Here is a 16073-nt window from a genome sequence, read left to right on the forward strand (position 1 = left end):
AGAGAGATGGAGAGAGCAGAGGGATCCCTGTGCAGGGCCATGGAGATGGTAGAGAGATTGGAGCCTGTGACATCTGGGGAGAGTCTGAAAGAGATGGGGCTGTTCAGTCTGGAGAAGAGAAGGCTCAAGCTGATCTTATTGATGTATCTGAAAGCATATTTAATCTTAAGGGTGATCAAACACTGGAATTTCCATTCTTTGACATACTCAAAACTTGGCTCCATAAGAATGAGCAATCTGTGCTTTAGCTGCTTCTGCATTGAATAAGAGGACTGGTCTACAGAGGTGCCTTCCAAACTAAAAAACTCTGTGATTTAGGCAGTGGTTAGTGGTTTGTACTGCACATGCAAGCTGATAATAAATGAAGTACCACTGGGGGCTCTTCTGGAACTTGTCCTGTCTAACATCTTTATCGAGTACTGGAGAAGGCAGTGGAGTGCAATCTCCTCATATCTGTGATTTCTACCAAATTGGTTGAACAGTTCATGTGTTCAAGAGCCAAGGGACCTGAACCTAGAGCAGCTCCGATTGTCTAGCTTGGAGAAGAGAAACTGGGAGGTCCTAATAGCAGCCTTACAAAGCTTACAAGTAGGTTATCAAGAAGATGGAGCACAGAAGTGAACAGTGGAACAAGACCAGTGAGTGAAAACTGATACAAGAAAGGCTCCAGGAGACTGTAGAGAGAAAACCTTTTTCCCAGTCAAGCAGTGGAGCAGATTCTCCAGTGTGCCTTACCTGCCTCTGTAGGAGGAGGTTGGAAGATTTCAAGACCCATGTGGGCAAAGCCCTGAGTAGCCTGGTTTGACCTCAGAGCTGGTCCTGCTCTGAACAGAAAGCTGAACTAGAGATGTGAAGTCCCTCTCAGCCTGAATGACTCTGATTTTTCAGTTAAGTTTCGCTGTTCAATTTTTCATTTTCTGTTTGCATGTCAGCTTATATATAATGTGTGGTGCTACTCTTTCTCTTTTGCTGTTCATTATGAAGTTTAGCAGGCCTCCCGTAAAATGGTTTTACGATGGTTTTTGACTTCACAGAAGAAGTAATAGAGGAATATTATAAGCCATAAACTTGTGGCTGGCATGTATCCAAAAGTCTGAACACTGCTTTAGCTATGACTTGCAGGCTCTGGAGGAGGGATGGAGATATTCAGCATTGTGATTGTGTGACATTTTGGGGGTGGAAAGAAGTAACTCTGCTTTCCTGTCAACTTAATTCAGTTTAGTATGCAGGATTTGTTATTCAGGCAGAACCTTTTTGCTGCCTGTGGTGTAATGGTTGGCTTTGCTTTGTGAGCTGGTATTGCCTCTTTGCAGGCTAGAGCTTGCAGGGTATACAGTCATTTATGCAGAAAGCAGATGCCTGTCACTAGTTCTCACTTTGTTGTTTCAATGGTTGAAATAATAAATGTTTGGTGGAAAGTCCTGGGATGAGCTTTTCCACTGAAGAAAAGAAGAGTAAGGTTTACAGGTATGGCTGTTCCAGATCTTGCCAGTCTGGCCAGTAAATGTTTGATGAACCACTATATATAACTGTGGATTCCACATTGAGTTCCCCAGGTGTATTATTTTTGATTCTCTAGAGGAATTTTTCTGTCTTTATAACTTTCTTAATTCTCTACAGAGACTTCCTTGTGTGTGTGGTTTCAAGGGATGGGGAAAGACAGACATACGATATAATGATAGCAAGCTTATAGTGCAACAGACATTCAGAGCAGTAGAAGTATTTAATCTTAATTCTTTGATGCATAATCACAAGTGAAAGTAAATCACCTCTTTGATAAAACCCCGGGAGGGCATGTTCATGAAGCAAAGCTTTACATTTCTATATAAACAACAGTGAAAGTCATTATGATGAAAAAAAATCTTGTTAAATACCTTTTAGGTTGATAGTGATGTATTTAGGTAACAAGGTAGTTGCAGTGGCTTGGGATACTTATGAATTTGAGAACCTTTCCATGTTTATTTCCATATAAGAGAAAATGCTTTGAAAGCCCTGTGAACAAAAGGCAAAACTTTGTCCAAGAACTAAAAATAAACTTTGTAATGCTGCCAGAATAAATATTGCTAAAGCATCACAAATTGATTTAATTTCAAAAATAAAGAAAATATTGCCTTAACCACGATGGGCTTTCTTGTGTGTTTTTTCACTTTGGTCTCTCTTGTAGCAGTTACCCACAGAACATTACCATTGCATGTTGCCTCTTTGATGTACTCTCTTGGTTATGCTGAATATATTACTTTCACTGAGAATACATGATTGCATTGGTGTTTTTTTATGCCTTTGGAAGTCAGGAAAACTTAAAAGAAGTCAATAACTGTGCACATGTGTGTTTCTCTTTTAGTGGAGGCGATAGTGGAGTTTGACTACAAAGCTCAACACGATGATGAGCTGACAATCACTGTAGGTGACATAATCACCAACATCAAGAAGGATGATGGAGGCTGGTGGGAAGGACAGCTCAAAGGCAGAAGAGGTTTGTTCCCTGACAACTTTGTAAGAGTGAGTACAAAGTGGAACTGTTCTTGTGTTGTGTATATAAGCTTTATGTACTGTGCCGTTTAGGCTAAATATCAGCCTCTATATCATAGTATCTCTTATATCCAAAATCATAATATATTGCATATACACATGTATTGTATATACAAATATATTGTAAATATATAATGTATCATATATATATAGTGCAATGTTCTATTGAGACAATGTTACAAAGAAAAGATTACTTTCTTTGCAAAGACAGGCTGAAAATAAAAGAAGCTACCCCTACATTTCTCTGCTGTTCAGTGAAAATATATGACTTTGTGGTCTGAGAACCAAGTGGTTATTCTACAACAACTTATAGGACATTGCATTTTAAATATTTTGTCTTCCCTGTAACAGATTCTGCTTTTCCAGAATGTTTTCTTAGGTTTTATAGAAGCTTTTTTTGGTGAATATTTATTCCTAGCTAAACTAGTAGAGAATAATTAGATTTTTCCATACCTTGCCTACAAAAACTTTTTAAAAAAACATTAATTTGTATTCAATTAATATACTAAATAACTTGTAATATACCAAATAATCCCTGGTTTAGGACAACCATTCAGAGGTTTAGAAAGAAATTATTTTTTTTACTGGGTATCTGTGTTTGCACACATATGTCTGCACATATGAAGCCAGTTATTAGTACCTCTGGGCCTCCTTGCTTTGTCATTGCAGACCTAGGCTGTTGATTTCCGTAAATCTCCATAAACCTGGCTTTCCACTATGGAAAAGAGACCAATAACTACAATAAATTACTTAAATAGGTTTCATGTTAGTCTTTTAGTTCAGCTTCCAAGAGGAGCTTTGGTACTTTCCCTTTCCTAAGGGTATAAGTGTCTTTCTTTTTTTTTTTTTCTTTTTTCTTTTTTCTTTTTTTTTTAACTTCCTCTAACAGTGTAAGACTGTTGTGTGTTTAGACATATGGACATAGTGAAGTAATTTCATTTTGCATCCATAGTGCTGCATATGCTGAGGCATTGGGGGAAGTGGTCTGGTTGTGATTTAGCCAGCCCATAGCAGGGGGTGTGGGGGTGGACACGGGAGCCTCAGGTGTTTCTGTGGGAGTGAACATACACCCTGATCCTTGCTCCTGTCACTGGCAACAAGAAAGAGCAGCTCTGTGTGTGTCAGGCAGCAAAAATCAGGAGCAAGCCAGGGCCTCAATGAAATGAAAGGATATGGCAGAGGACAATAGTCTGGTTTTTGCTAATCTCTGAAAATCCACACTTTGGGCTAGGGGAAAGAAACTGTTTTGGTATTCATAGTGTATTGGTAATATTTTTCTTCTTGAACTCTGTTGGGACTGAACTCTAGGACAAATGCATACTTCCTCTAGGCTTTTTCCTGGCTGACACTTTAAATCTGCTACTGATTTTAGGAGGTGTTTGATTTAGTGTTTTAAATAAATGCAGCCTATGAATGTCTGTTATGGGAATATACTAATCTAAAGATTTGCAAGTTGGCACCATTAGTACCTAATTTTAAGGCCTCTTCTTTCCAAAATTACTTCAAACTGTGGCATCCTGTCACATAATTGAAATATAAATAGCTTTTTTTCAATAGAAAGTTCTAAAACAACGGTAAATGGTTTAGATTTTGTCTTCTCATGAAATACCACTCCCTGCTCTTTCCTTCCTGCCTATTTTTTTTGTTTTGTTTTATTTTTGTTTCTGTTTAAATTTATTTCTTCTTTTAATCAGCATCCAGTGCTGTTTTCTAAAGAACTAAAAACTACATTGTGCTCAAGCTGAGAATGAGGAAGAATTTAAAGTCAAAGATGTTTTTTGTAGCCAAGCATTTTCTCTCTAAACTAGATAAGATGGAGTAGAAGATACGCACGTACTTAAAGCAGAGTTAGCTTATGAATCTCTTAAGCAAAACCTTTATTTTTCTTGTTTTTCTTGTGTAAATGTCCTGTATGGAGAGCTATAGTCAAAACAGCAACCCCATTAGAAAGCTTGTTGAGCATAATCACTCTGCCCAGTAAGATTATATGTAATTGTAAGTTTTCTCTTGATTATGGAAAATTTTTAATGAGTGAATGCAGTGTTGGACTCACCAGCAGTCAGTTCATGCCCCGTTGGCAAAGTGTGTATCAACAAAGTAATTAGGAAACAGGCAAAAAGGGATGTTACAGATGAGTAGTGAACCTGAATACAACTCTAAATTCCTATTTCTTATCAAAATTAGTTCTAAGAGTAGTTGAGAAAGTTATTCAAAGATTAAAAACTAGAAATTAAATTCTTGAGGTACTTTGTGTTCTACCTTCAAGAGGTAGGAATAATTTCTTATGGAGAAGAGCTTTTCCTCCCTGTGATTTTATTTTCTTTTGAATAAATTCATGATGATGTTCCAAATAAACTGTTGGGGTTTGCAAAAATTGAATGTTTGGGCTGAAATGAAATCATGGCATTAACACAGTAAAGAGTACTGAATGGTTTCTGTTAACATTTCTGCACAGATTCTGGAAGTTGAGTTTGGAAGAAAATAAGTAGAAATCAGAAATGGAAATATAGGGAAATGCAGTACATTGGAATGTTTATGAAAAGACATTAATTTGAAGTGTTACTTAGGAAATAAATGCCCCATATTTTTCAAGGGAAAGTGAAATACGTTGTGAATGTGCAAAAGACTTTTGGAGTTGCATGTAGTAAAAGTGTTTTAAAATTTCTTGGAATAGATGTAGATTAGGAGACCATTGAAGAGGAGTTGTCTGAAGACAGATGTGAGACAGAAAGAGGAAAGGGGAGGTAGCAGTGATATACGTGAAGTACATACGCAGTTTTTTTTCAAGGGACTTTCTCCACGAAGCTGAAGCAGAGGTGCTTCCTGTTCTAGAATCTACAAAGTAACTGCTCTGAATTTTTTGTATATTTATACATACAGTGACAAGAAAGACGGATTCATACTCTTCTTATGCTCTGAAATTCAATATGCAAGCAGTAACAGAAAAGGTATTTGAAATTTGTTTTCTGTTTCTTCTTTCATTGCCTAGTAATCTTCAGCTATGACCACTCGGAAGATTTTGAGGAAGAAGTTTGTTTAAATATGAGAAAAATCTTTGGTGTCTCTTTAAGATCTAACTAACCTCTGTCAACAGCTGAAGATACCTACTTTTGTTAGAGATAATGGTGCTGAATGTATTGTAAGAAATGTATGAAAGTGTATCTGGTTGTCGTCTTCTGTTTTCTTTCAATTTTTCAGGCAGAAAATTGAAGTACGAATGGAAAATTATGTACTGTTTCTGGTGTCTGTTCTAATTCTTAGTTGTGCAGCTGATAAAGAGGAGGTATCAGGTGTGATTGTAGTTCATTTATAAGATATAAAGCTGGTTGTCGATGTCTTTCTAGCTTGAAAACTTCAGCTTGGAACCCATGCTCTGCAGGGTAAAACTGTGTTTGTAAGTGTGATGCCATCTGAGACAGATTTTGCTGATAGCAGATGAAGATGTAGAAAGCAGGAAGCTGGTGCAGAGCCATGCTTGCCGGCTTTAGTTTTTGAAGTCAATTTTATGTGGGACTGAAGAGTCTTATATAAGTAAACTGAATCTGGTACATGTAACAACCTGAAAACTCCTCTGTACTCCAGAGGAGTAGCCAATATTACTAGCAGAACTGGAGAGGTAAATTTATCTTAAGCAAGAAGTGTAGTATAGTTGTTTTTGAAATTCTGGTGTATAGCTCGTGTTTTAGAACCAGTGAAACAGGGCAGGGATTTGTGTAACTGTACTGCTGCCTCAGCTCAGAAAAGCACTCTGGATTTCTTGTAATGAAAGCAGAATACAATCTTTAAATAGTGCACATTAGTTGTAGGATGTCAAAGATGCTCATGCTGAATCATAGGTACATGGTGCAGATCCTTATCTGCTGTTTATCATATTAATTTTCTTTTCTGTGTGGTTTGTTTGCTTTTATCACAACCAGTTGTGGGGGGACTGTGAGGTATCTCTTTCTGAGACCCTTGTGCTTGTTACACACCCCTACCCATCTCTGTTCATGCTTTCATACAACTTTTCATAAAACATAAAAAGGTCCTGTGCACATGTCCTTTGCAGCTGAAGTTTGATTCCTGGGCAGGAAAAGAGAATATTTCCCATGTCTGAGAACACTTTGGTTCCTGAAGTGTTTTCTGCTTCCCCAGCTGCTGCTTGGTACCTGGCAGGGCAGAGCTGACCAACTCCTGTTGTCCTTCCCTGCTGCTTTGCCACAGCCTTTTGCAATCTCTGGCACCTCTGTGACTTCCTGCCTTTGCTCTGGCCTTTGTTGGTTCTTAGTGCCTCCACTGCTCTCCTCAGCAGTCTGAATACTCTCAGTTAAGTGATGGCTGGGTCAGCTTTGCCTCAGTAGCCACTTGTCATGGGTTCAGTCCCCATAGATCATCCACTTAGGAGCTGGACTTGATCCTTGAGGGTCCTGTCCAATTCAGAATATTCCATGATTCTGGGAAAGTTGTGGCATTAGCAGAGGCACTGAGGTTGTATGCAGAATAGGGAAATTATTTCTGTCTGTACCTGAAGTGAATTGTTATGCTGGGGTACTCTTGATTTGGTTGTTTAGGGGTTTTTTTAGTGTTTTTTGGTTTTTTTTAACACACTTGGCAGGAATTTGCAACTCAATTAATGAGCTTTCTTTTGTTGTTTTTTTAAATCTTACTAGAATACTGCTCCATATTTGTTTCCAAGAATTGTTTTAGATCATGGGATCCTAACTGAATGAGAGTCAGGAGAACTAGCTTCTTATTCCAAGTTTTAGGTATGGCCATTAAACTTGTTATACTATGGTGAAATGCAAGAGAATATAATCACAAGTGAAAATGTTGTCTCTGAGGTTTTGTTCCTGTCAACAGTAATCAAGATTTTGCGAGGAGAAATGTAACATCACAGGCTGTTATTATTTGTTATTGAAGTTGTTATTACTCTTACAATGGTGAAAGCAAAACTAGTAAAACAAAATCTTTCCTCCTCTTCCAGCCCATCTCCTCACAAAGACACAGGTTGACCAAGATTGTCTTGTGCCAGTGGGCAGTCTGGGACTTGGCTGTGTTGACTCTTAGAAGGGAATTGAGCACAGAGCAATGACAGCGCTCTGGGCTGTCCTGGATGCCCAGGGCGTGATTACAAACGATGTCACACCTCAACCTGTTCATCTGCATTCAGAGGAGGTGAGGGAGCTCCAACGAGGCAGCTGCCCTGGGTGTTTGGCCTGGAAGTGATTTGGAACTCCCTGGCAGTGAGGGAGGCTCTTTCCCATTCCCTGTCACAGGGAGCTGGTGCTATTCCCAGCCGGATGGAAGCGCGCCACGCTCACGGCAGTCAGCAGGATGGATCCCGTATGTTCATCATGGGAGCGAGTGCGGATTTGGCTGTCCTGTGGTGACCAGTTTGTTGGATGTGTTTTGATGGCAGGCTTTGAGGGGAGGGGTTACTCAGGGGAGTGTGGGGGTGTGGAAAAGAGGAAAAATGGTGGTGGTTTGGGTCTGTCAGCTGTCGGATGTTTCGTGGGAATTAGCCTGTAAACATTTTATGAAGTATGTGAAAGTAAGAGTACGTGCAGCAGTCGGGTAGTGAGCACACAGTAATGTGAAGCTTCAGTGTTAAGGTGTTTACTCGTTATTAATGACTAATATATTATATTGCAAAAAGTAACCTTAAAAAACAGAGGCTTACTTGTGGCTATATACTGATAGAATTGATAGAAATTCTGCCATGGATCCAGCTCCTCCCATGGCAGGGGGATTTGAGCTAAATGATCTTTAAGGTCTCTTCCATCCCTTAACCATTCTGTGATTTTATTAAATTTATGAATTTGAAAACAAAATATTTTTTTTTCATTCTTTATGCAATGTAGTTGCTGAGGTCTAAAACTATTCTTATTTAAATACACATAATACTGCTTTACTGATAGAGTTAATGTAGGTAGTATCAATTAATATACAAAGGAGACTCAATTATTTCCTCTTCTTGCTCAGGCTGGTTTCTGTAGTTTTAAGAAAACCTCAGTAGAGCATTCCAGTTTAAAATATGCTGCTGTTTAAATTGTAAATTACAAAAACACTCATTTGGGCTAAGAGGGAAACAAATTTTTTTTTTTTCTTTCCTTTCCTCCCTTCCTGAAGCTCCAAGCCATGAGGAGAATCTGATCAGAGATTTAAACAAGAACCCAATGTGCTATCTAGAAATCATCTTCTCAAATATATATTTTCTTTGGAGCTATAATATAATTCTTTAAGGTAGCTTCAATTTTTTCAGAAGTTAGATATATATTATTATTTGAAGAGTGTGTTATACAAAGAATTCAATGTGGTTTTGGCAATAGCCTCTCAAAGTGGTCATAAGGATTTATAGAATTGGCAGGATTAGATGGTTCACAGCATTTCTCCAACCTAGTACTAAAAGCTTGTGAGGCAAAGAGAAGGCATCCTCAACTTATATTGTGCCTTCCCTGAAATCAGTTTTCTTTTCTTTTTCTTCCCCCTCTGGCAACCTTACAAACTCCGGATGTTTTTATTTTCTCTGTAGATTGTGTGTGGGTGGATATGTTAGTAATCCATGTATTTTGGTCTGATTCATTTTCACACTTGGCCTGGCAATTGTTTTACTGTTGGAGGAGGCTGCTGAGAGAAGCTCTTCTCTGTATGTAGAATCTGTAGAGGTTCTTAGCAGTATTTGCATACAAATGTCTTGCAAAACATACTTCCACAGATTTGGATTTGAAGAGAGTACAGCTGTGTAACTGATTTTTCCTGACAGGACCAAAAACCTCATTAAAATTCTCAAAACACGAGCTCCTAGAAATTGAATTGCAGTTCAGTCTCACTGCTGTTTGAAGCTAACGTGAGAATACTTGTCAATACTTCCACCTTCTTTGCAGTTCAATTACAAGGCCCTCAGATGGATTCCCTCAAGTTTAGGAAATATTTTCTGGTTTTAATGGTTTTAATATTTGTTTGCAAAAAAGGATATAAGAGAAACAGAAATCTGAAAACCTGTGGAGTACCTACAGTGTTTAGTAATCATAATGGTGAATGGTTGTGCTTCAGCCTTAGTCTGCCAAATAGTCAATTTACATAGAACAATACAGCCTGTATCCAGACTTCATCTACTGATTGTCTTTCAGTTTATATTACTTAAGTGTTAACAGTAACAGCAAGTAAGAATGAAGATGAGAGCAACAGGGACATGTAGAAAAAAAGAGAAAGCTATCAGAAATTGCTGCTCTAACTGCTGCTGCCATGACTTAGTGATACTCTTTAGTTCTGATCAAGCACTGCAGTTTATTAACAGTAAATGCGTGTGTATATGTGGGGTTTGTTTAGTGGTGCTGATTTTTAATTTCTTTGGATTTTCATTGTTGTATTTAGGGTTTAATTCTATGCACAGAAATGCTGGTTTTTTCTGAAGTGTCATGAGTAGACCATGTAACAATTTTCATGTTTTTATAAAGTGAATATCAAGTGGAATGGCAAACTGCTTGCATTATTTGCAGTTGGAAGTAGTATTTGACTAATTAGGTATTTTTGTATTCTCTTCCTTTAAGTGCTGCAATTTCCTCCTAGAATCTTTTGGGAACTATTTGGGAAGCTGATGGTGAAGACAGTCCTTAAAGGGTCCTCCATTTCCTGCTGTCACCTAATTATGTACTCTACTAGAATTTCACTGGCACAGTTAGTAAAAAGTAAAATTATCATATGACAGACTATATTAGAGCAGTTTAGGTTTATGAGCAGAGAACATGTTGTTCTCTTCAGAGCTGGAAAGAGCCGAGTGTACGTGAGCCTCTTAATTCTCATTTTTTGGCTTTGTTACAGCCATATGAAATATATCATTGTTTATATATAGACACTCTAGTTATTCAGTTACTGTGGAAAAAGTCAAAGGTGCAGATAAACAACCATCATGTAATAGGATGGGTTATTTACTCACTCTGACTTCAGACTTCTTCAGTGATGGATACTTAGTGCCAGTGGTCGTGACAGGAGGTGGTGAGGGATGGAAGGAAAACAGGTAGAGCATACATTTTAAAAAATAACTTTGCTACTTCCCACCCAGGGAGAAGGAACAATGCAAGCCTTTCATTTTTATAGAAGGCGGTAATGACTTTCACTTCTACTGAATTCTTTTTTTTTAAATGGGAATATTGAGAGAAATAAATGCATCTACAAGCCATTCAAGAATGTGCAAGGTGTTGAGTGTATGTGTGTGGTGGTTCACAAAACCTTAATTCATCCATTTCCTGCTTGGTGAGGACTCGCTACACCTTTTGAAAATTCAGTCAGTACTTGTTCTTCTAGAGAGGTTGCATTTGCCTTCCCAGAGGCAACAGGCCAGTATTATCAAAAACCCTGATTAAAAACACCCTTTCAACAGATACTGTCTCTAAAACAGAAAGTTTTTTCATAATTTTCATGACTGCTTAGATTAAAAGCTACTGCCATTACTTTGGCTGGTTCCTTACAACCAGTTTAACTAAGCCTTGGTTTCCCGTTTAAACATGCTGTGGTGTGTTTTGCCTATTTAGCTGTGTATTTACCTATTAATTGACAGCACAAGCCAAATGAAAATCTCTTTTAATCCTTTTGGCTGAAAATGATTCTCTTCCTACTTGGAGCCAAGAGCATTACATCACTCAGCTTTGCTTTTGCCACCTGTGTTTATCAGCTTTTGGACTGCTTGAAGGATCCTTTAATTTTTGTTCCCTCACCCCAAGCTTCCTTATCAGGGTGTCCCAGGACCTTGCAGGTGAGCAGGCTGCCTGTCCTAGTGCATGGTGCTGTTGCCTTGTCTGCCTGGCACTACAGAGACATGGCTCTTACACTGCCATTGCCAAATCTTTGGCCCAATGAATGCCTAATAATTAGAGGTAGAAGAAAGCAAGATGCAAATCTCCATGTTTCCTTTATGCCTCCCCAATGTCCCATGGTTCAATTTTATTGCGCTATCAAGATGTAATCTGTTCCTCCTTTAAAAGTCTCTCTAAGTTGATCTGAGTTATTCTCTGTCCAGAGTTGAATTAAAGGAATATGGATGGAAAAATGCCAGTATTTCAGAGCTACCACATTATCTATCTTAAATAAAAAATAGCTGAAATTCACCCTCCAAAAATCTGCATGCATGTCTCAATGTAACTTTCAACAAATTTTTTAATTGTTTTCTTTTGTTTTGGAGGACTCTAATTCTGAAACTTAGTTGAATAGTTGCTATATAATTTATTTCATGAGTAAACCACTTATAAGTAGAACTACTGAAATGTAGTGTTGTGCAGGTACAAGAGAATTTATGCTCAGGTTTTTACTTTTGTTCCCACACAACTTATGAAATTTGTGACCTTCAGTTGACTTGTAATGTTATGTGGTGTACTTGCTGTATTTACTTTTCTATGACTTTGTCTTTTGAAACTGAGAGAACCTGAAGGCCTACGGTTGTGAACTTGAGTTCACAGATTACAGAATCACAGAATATTCCAAGCTGGAAGGGACCTGCAAGGATCATGAAGTCCAACTCTTAAGTGAATGGCCCATATGGGAATTGAACCCACAACCCTGACATTATTAGCTCTCACTAACAGAATGTCACGATTAGTGGTAGTTAATTCAAAAGCAAAAACTGGTTTGTTGCTAAAGTTAAAGCAAAGTCCTGGAAGGAATTAGGATTTGAGTTATCATGCTGTGAAATATCACCAGATTTTTCCCTGCAGAAGAAAATAATATGTACTTTGAAACCTTTCAGTGGTTCACTGAAGTTGATAGAATGACAAGGAGGATACAACGGTGCTTGTGGGACTGAGCACTGCATTTCATAATTAATTGCTCCATGGTTCTGCACAGAAAACTTTCTGATGTATGTATTGTTAGCCTACATGTTTTTACTAGGTTGTTTGAACTTCTGCAGCCTGTCATTCAATGTGAATCTTTTTAGAGAATAGAAACTGGTGGACATCAGAGGAAAATGTTAAGTAAGTGGAGGGAGAAGAATGACTCATTAAACTGTAAAATAAGAGCTCTTTCTCAAACTGTAATCCCTTTCCAGATGTTTTCAGAAATCCATATGTATGTGTCCATGTAGTAGGCATGTATGATGTATGCAGAAATAAAGACTGGGTCTAAAACCACAACATACGAGTTTAGGAATAGGGAATTTATTTTAAAGGGATGTTTATGTTACAGAATAATGAAAGTTATCCTCTGGTATCCATTAATTCAACCTCTTTTACTCCACTAAGCAATTGTATAAGGATGGGTCTGCACAGGGAAATAACATGTGTTGCTCACCCTTCTGAACCCTGGTGACACTTGCAGTGACACTGTAATATTGACCCCATTTCTTTTTGCTGGGATTTTTACCATTGCATTGTTTCCTTAGAGAACATTCAGATATTTAGAAAAGGGTCATTTTTGTTTAGAATCTTTAAGTGGAGTATAGTGTAGTCCCAGTAAGTTTTCTTTTAGGCTCATGTGTTTCCATTAGAAGCTGCCCTTCTCTTCCCACTTTCCCACCCCACAGCTTCTGTGTGGGTTTTATTTTCTCATGAAGCTGAAACTGGGCATACAAGTTCCAGGGTTGAAGAACTCCTTCAGGTCTTCCTTGCTTGTGCCTGGAGTTACTATGTGCTGGTAACCTGCCTCTCCAATCTCTGTACCGTGTCCTCCTGCTGTCAAATCGCAGCTCCATGGCACTGAGCACTGTAAAAAATGAGAGAAAATATTAATTACAGCTGTGTTAGAGAGAGATTTTTATTTGAAGACTATTGTATTAGTGGAGGCTTTCTTGGTCACGCTTTTGAGCCTGTCTGTACTAAAATGAAATTCTCAAGGTCCTACAATTGAAGAATGTATCTGGAAGGATAGACACAGAGATGGGATTTGAGTTTTGACAAATAGCAGCACCAGCATTTGCTAATGAGTGCTAACAAATGTATTTGTTTCCTACTGATGTTTTCAGACATTCATAAAGTGAAAACAGGATTTACAGGGAGAGGCTAAATTACTATCTCTCACTGGATTGCATTGTTGGAAAAATTGACTAGGCTCCCACACTCAGTATCCCCTCATCAGATCTGGCAACAAGCAATGAAATTAAAGATAAATACTGGCTACAGGCAATTGTTTTTAGTTAAAGCCAATTAATATTAGCTGGTTAGACTGCTTGAGAGAAAAGGGAAGTTTGCATCACTGGAGCATGATGCAGAGTAGTAGGGGGAGAGATGAACCTGAAATTGTATTTTTGTTGTGCTGCCATTATAGTGACAATACCATTTCATTTAGCTTCATCTCAAAGTAGTAAGATATTGCATTCCTGCTACTGTCAGGGAAATGCATGTAAACAGGACTTTTGAAAAGGTGACACATGTAATGATTCAGAGACAATACAGAATGATTAACTACAAGTGCTTTTCTAGGTGTGCAAAAAAAATTACACCAACATAATTGTCTGGCGAAGATCCTTTGGTAGCACTTACAGAGCTCCTTGATTTTTTTTGTGTTAACAGTGGCCACTTGAAATATTTTTTTTCTTTTTTCTGAATGTGTGTGCCTTTCGATGAGGAGCAAAAAGCTTAAGATAATACAAACCCAAATTGTTCTTTGCGAACATTATAGATGAGCAGCCTCACTTGTGATAGGAACTTGCACCTCCTGCTCTGGTGTTCTTTCATGGTTATAAGGGTGTTAGTGTGAAGTATTGCCAGGGAGCTTCTGCTATGCAGCAACTCTATGGCAAGGCCTTGCTTCAGGGCCATCTAGTAAAACCCTGCACAGGCAAACAGGCTGTACCAGTGAAAGCTCAGACAGCTAAACCAGTTCTGCTACTTTAAGTCAGTGGCAGGGGCTTCTGCCATTGTTAATCCTAGTCTTCCTACTTCAGCTATACTGGCAGAAGTTTGCAAATAGGAAATTTTAGGAAATTCCATTTTGGTTGTTTAGCATATATTGTGCATTGTTTCATTGTAGTATTTTCTTTTTTTTTTTTTTTTTTTTTCTTTTTTCCTTCTCCTTTTGTAACTTTCTTTTTCCTCTTCTCCAAGGAATTTACAACTCTGTCTCTTAGTTATATGCACCTGCTCTTGGATACAGTCATTAACCACCTGCCTCTCTTGTAAGAAAGAAGTTTAAGGTTTGAATTCTGTGACTGGAAGAGAGTAGTTAATACTCAGATTTTATTCTCATATGAAAGGGCTAGAGTGAATAATGACAGCCATGGAAACTGTGCAAGGTACTCAGACAGCATTTAATATCCAAATAAGTATTGCTTTTTCACAAAACATTAGCATTAACTTCTGGTTTTGTATTGAACCATTAGCAGGTGAGAAGACTGGAAAGGAGCAATTGAACAGTTCCTCTTGCATTTTTTTAAGTGAAAAGGATACCTACAGGGTATCTGGAAAAGCTTCCTTAAGATCAACCTATAGTAAGCTAACTTCACTGTACAGATCATCACAGGAAGTGCAGCTAAGGCACCAAATTACATTGTTTGAAATGTTAATGAAGCATTTTTGTGCTCTGCAGAAACCATAGCTATGCTAGCACAAAACCAAAGTTGTTTTCAGTGGTGTGTTGCCTTGCAAGCTCCTCTCTGCTGGGTGCAGAAAACCTTGTGTACAGGGAGAAAAGCTGTACAGCTTGTACTATGTTAGATTGCTTCCATGCAAGTGGTAATGATGGTGTGTGTAAGCAAAACTTGAAGAAGCACAAGTTTGATGAGGAAATAAAACTAATAAATAGGAAAATCATTGAAAAATGGGCACAGGACACCCCATGTAAATTCAGGCATCTTAGAAAAGCAGCGCTCTAATAGTTCCCCACAAGAAAGTTGGATGCTTCATTTATATAATTTATGGTCAATTTTTAAAAATTGTAGCTGCCAGGTTGTATATATGTTCTAAAAATTACATTTTAATCTCAAAGGTGGTGTTTTAGCTGCTCATGGCTGTGTAACAATGAGTGTTAGAATTGATTGAATAGTTATGTCTCACATGGCTTCACTTCTTATACTTGAGCTTGGTCTGTGTTAGAATTGACTACAAAAATATAGATAACTTTATTTGAGGTGTTTTGGGTTTGGGAGACCTATTTTATTCTGTGAAATGTCATTCAGTAACTCTAGGTCATATTTGCTTCCACAGTATAAAGCATTCTAAAGCATTCTCTCCTCTCTCTATCATTCCTCCAACCCAGCCTGATGTCTGAAAAACAAGTGTTATTTTCATTCATACATCATAAAGATAGTGTAGACAGGTCTGCTGTAATGCCTCATCCAGAAGAAAATCTCAGAGGAGATAAAATTGAGACAGAAAATTGATTTTCTCAGAAGGAACCTTGGGGAAGGCTCCTGGGGAGTAGCAGAAAGCAAAAGTTGATCATCTTTTCAAGAAGAAAAAGGAGAATTTGGGGAAATCTAGCTTCATGTTTGCCTCCTGGAAGCCATTTCCAAATATATGAAGGACAAGAAGAAGGCTGGGAGTAGTAAGTGTGGATTTATGAAAGAAAAGTCATGTCTGAACAATCTGCTATTCTTCTACCATGAGATCACTGACTTGGTGGACTGAATGTTGTGTATA

At 38.1% G+C, this 16073-nt stretch overlaps 1 protein-coding gene across 6 annotated transcripts in view; it reads left to right on the plus strand.

The window, feature by feature from the left end:
• The window catches only part of SH3KBP1 (SH3 domain containing kinase binding protein 1), a 212755-nt gene that overhangs the window by 21729 nt on the left and 174953 nt on the right, over positions 1–16073 (plus strand). For 5 of the 6 annotated variants that reach the window (XM_058840401.1, XM_058840394.1, XM_058840428.1 and 2 more), the window contains exon 2: positions 2342–2499. In XM_058840401.1, the coding sequence (XP_058696384.1) occupies positions 2342–2499 (158 nt within the window). The remainder of the gene's footprint in view (positions 1–2341; positions 2500–16073) is intronic. The other variant, XM_058840418.1, reaches the window with a different exon arrangement.

Source organism: Poecile atricapillus, chromosome 1 (genome assembly GCF_030490865.1).
Source record: "Poecile atricapillus isolate bPoeAtr1 chromosome 1, bPoeAtr1.hap1, whole genome shotgun sequence".
Lineage (NCBI taxonomy): Eukaryota > Metazoa > Chordata > Aves > Passeriformes > Paridae > Poecile > Poecile atricapillus.